The sequence below is a fragment of the Danio aesculapii genome, chromosome 4 (assembly GCF_903798145.1).
Source record: "Danio aesculapii chromosome 4, fDanAes4.1, whole genome shotgun sequence".
NCBI lineage: Eukaryota > Metazoa > Chordata > Actinopteri > Cypriniformes > Danionidae > Danio > Danio aesculapii.
The window spans coordinates 27,453,114-27,455,613 of NC_079438.1; the positions used below are offsets into that span (position 1 = coordinate 27,453,114).

The 2,500-nt window shown below is 52.8% G+C and overlaps 1 protein-coding gene across 1 annotated transcript in view; it reads right to left on the bottom strand.

The window, feature by feature from the left end:
• Nucleotides 1-2,500, bottom strand: part of LOC130222354 (G-protein coupled receptor family C group 5 member B) — a 5,530-nt gene that overhangs the window by 2,460 nt on the left and 570 nt on the right. The window contains exon 2 of the mRNA XM_056454938.1: nucleotides 1-577. This exon is cut by the window's left edge and continues 450 nt beyond it. Coding sequence (XP_056310913.1) covers nucleotides 1-508 — 508 coding nt within the window. The 5' untranslated portion in view covers nucleotides 509-577. The remainder of the gene's footprint in view (nucleotides 578-2,500) is intronic.

The following is a 2,500-nucleotide window of genomic DNA, read 5'->3' on the forward strand; positions in this document are numbered from 1 at the left end:
AGTGGCAACTCCGGCCATCCTGGACCAGCACCACCAGCAGCCACTCGGCTGCCAGCACTGCTTGCACCAGTGCCAGAACCGCTGCCAGCCCCGCCTCCCTCCACCCGCGTGCCAGCGGCACCTGCAGCAGAGCCAGAGTGCGTGCCAACAAGGCACCAAACGCCAGGCTGAAGGCCACGCCAAACACAAACACCCGCACCGGGCAGGTCTGTGGTGACAGCGAGATGATGAAGGCATAGGGCAGGGCGAAGATGCCTGCTGTGGCCATCAGGAACAGCAGTAGCGCAGACAGGGAGGTGGGCAGGGTGCCGGGCAGAGCAGCGGGCAGGGTGGTGGGGCGGCGGCGACAGCAGAGTGGCAGCACAGCCAGCATCAGCACCACACTGCACAGCAGACCCAGAGCTGCTGCCGCCTGCACTGCCATCCCCCAGCTGGCACACAACGGCCAGTACAATGGGGCCAGAGCTACACCACAGCCCGCCGGTCGAGAGGCATTCAGTAGCTCCATACACACACTCACACACACGCACACTCAGCTGGAGGAGGATGAAGATGAAGATCTGTGACTCACTGTAATCTGCAGGAAACACAGACACTCACTTTACTTTCCTCCAGAGAAAAAGTGTTGATGTTTATATAAATGTGACATTGCATTTACACACAGCTATGGAAAAGCAGAGGACACTGAAAACTGAAAAACAGGAAAGGAAGTGGGATCAAAGCAAGCGCAGGCTCAAGATTTGGATCAGAAACAGGATCGGGAGCAGGAGCAAGAGCAGTAGTGGGAACAGGAGCAGGAGCGGAATCGTGATCAGGAGTGGGAACAGGAGTGGAAACAGGAGCAGGATCAGGAGCAGAAGCAGAATCTGTATCAGTAGCAGGATTAGGATCGAGAGCAGAAGCGGGAGCAGGATCGAGAGCAAGATAAGGATTGGGAGCAGGAGTGGGAACAGGAATTTGCGAGAACAGGAGCAGGATTAAGATCGGAAGCAGAAACAGGAGTAGGAGCAGGATTAGGATTGGGAGCAGAAGCAGAGACGGCAGGTGCAGGAGCAATATTAGGATTAGGAGCAGGACCAGGAGCAGGATCAGGAGCAAGATCAAGAGCAGGATCAGGAGCAAGATTAAGAGCAGGATCGCAACTCTGGCCAACAGAAAGAGCTGCTGAGCATGTAGTTTGTCAGTGAGGGGTGTCCTCATGATGGAGTGTGTGTTCGAGCTGTCCTGGACAGTGTGTGTCTGTGTTTGAGCTGTCCCAGATGGTGTGTGTGTGTGTGTGTGTTTGAGTGGCCCATAGGGGTCTGTGTTGGGGACCCATCAGCAAGCATCTCCTGAGCAGCAGTTTAAGCTGATCTATGAGGTTTCTGGTCACAGACTGTGGTTATCCCGCAGATAGCCTCTAACAGGTGATTGAGTGGAGAACCTCCTCTGGCATAGTCACAACGTTATCAAAGAGCTGATGTGAAAACACCACAGTTTGGCCCCAACATAATCATTAATTATCATCTGAAACATTTATACTTTGCTAATATTAATCTAGCTGTTACTGCGCCTCTAAATAAAACACCAGAGCTTGAGCTCCAATATTCAGTCAATTATAGACCGTTTCACGTCTGCCCATTCTGTCAGACACACTAGAGTCGTATCTGCTCAACTGTGAGCCTTCCTACAGGGAAACAGTGTCTGTGAGAGATTAAATCTAGAGCATATCATAGCACAGAAACAGCACTGTGAAGAGTTACACATGACCTGCTGCTGTTATCCGACAGTGGCTGCATTTCTCTCTTAGTGTTACTGGACCTCAGTGCTGCATTTGATCTATCCACCATAATATTCTCCTTGATAGGCTTGAAGATGATGCTGGTGTTACAGGAACTGCATTGGCCTGGTTCAGGTCTGACCTATCTGAGTGTTATCAGTGTGTGTCTGTTACCGAAGATGCAGTATACTGATCAACAGCACACTGTGGCGTACCACAAGCCTCAGTTCTGGGTCCCTTACTGTTCACACTATATATGCTACCGTGAGACGCAGTGTGTTTGAGCTGGTCAGCGGTGTGTGTGTGTGACGCAGTGTGTTTGCGCTGGTCAGTGGTGTGTGTGTGTGACGCAGTGTGTTTGCGCTGGTCAGTGGTGTGTGTGTGTGACGCAGTGTGTTTGTGCTGGTCAGCGGTGTGTGTGTGTGACGCAGTGTGTTTGTGCTGGTCAGCGGTGTGTGTGTGTGACGCAGTGTGTTTGCGCTGGTCAGCGGTGTGTGTGTGTGTGTGTGACGCAGTGTGTTTGTGCTGGTCAGCGGTGTGTGTGTGTGACGCAGTGTGTTTGCGCTGGTCAGCGGTGTGTGTGTGTGTGTGTGACGCAGTGTGCTTGCGCTGGTCAGCGGTGTGTGTGTGTGACGCAGTGTGTTTGCGCTGGTCAGTGGTGTGTGTGTGTGACGCAGTGTGCTTGCGCTGGTCAGCGGTGTGTGTGTGTGACGCAGTGTGTTTTGAGGATGACACACAGGC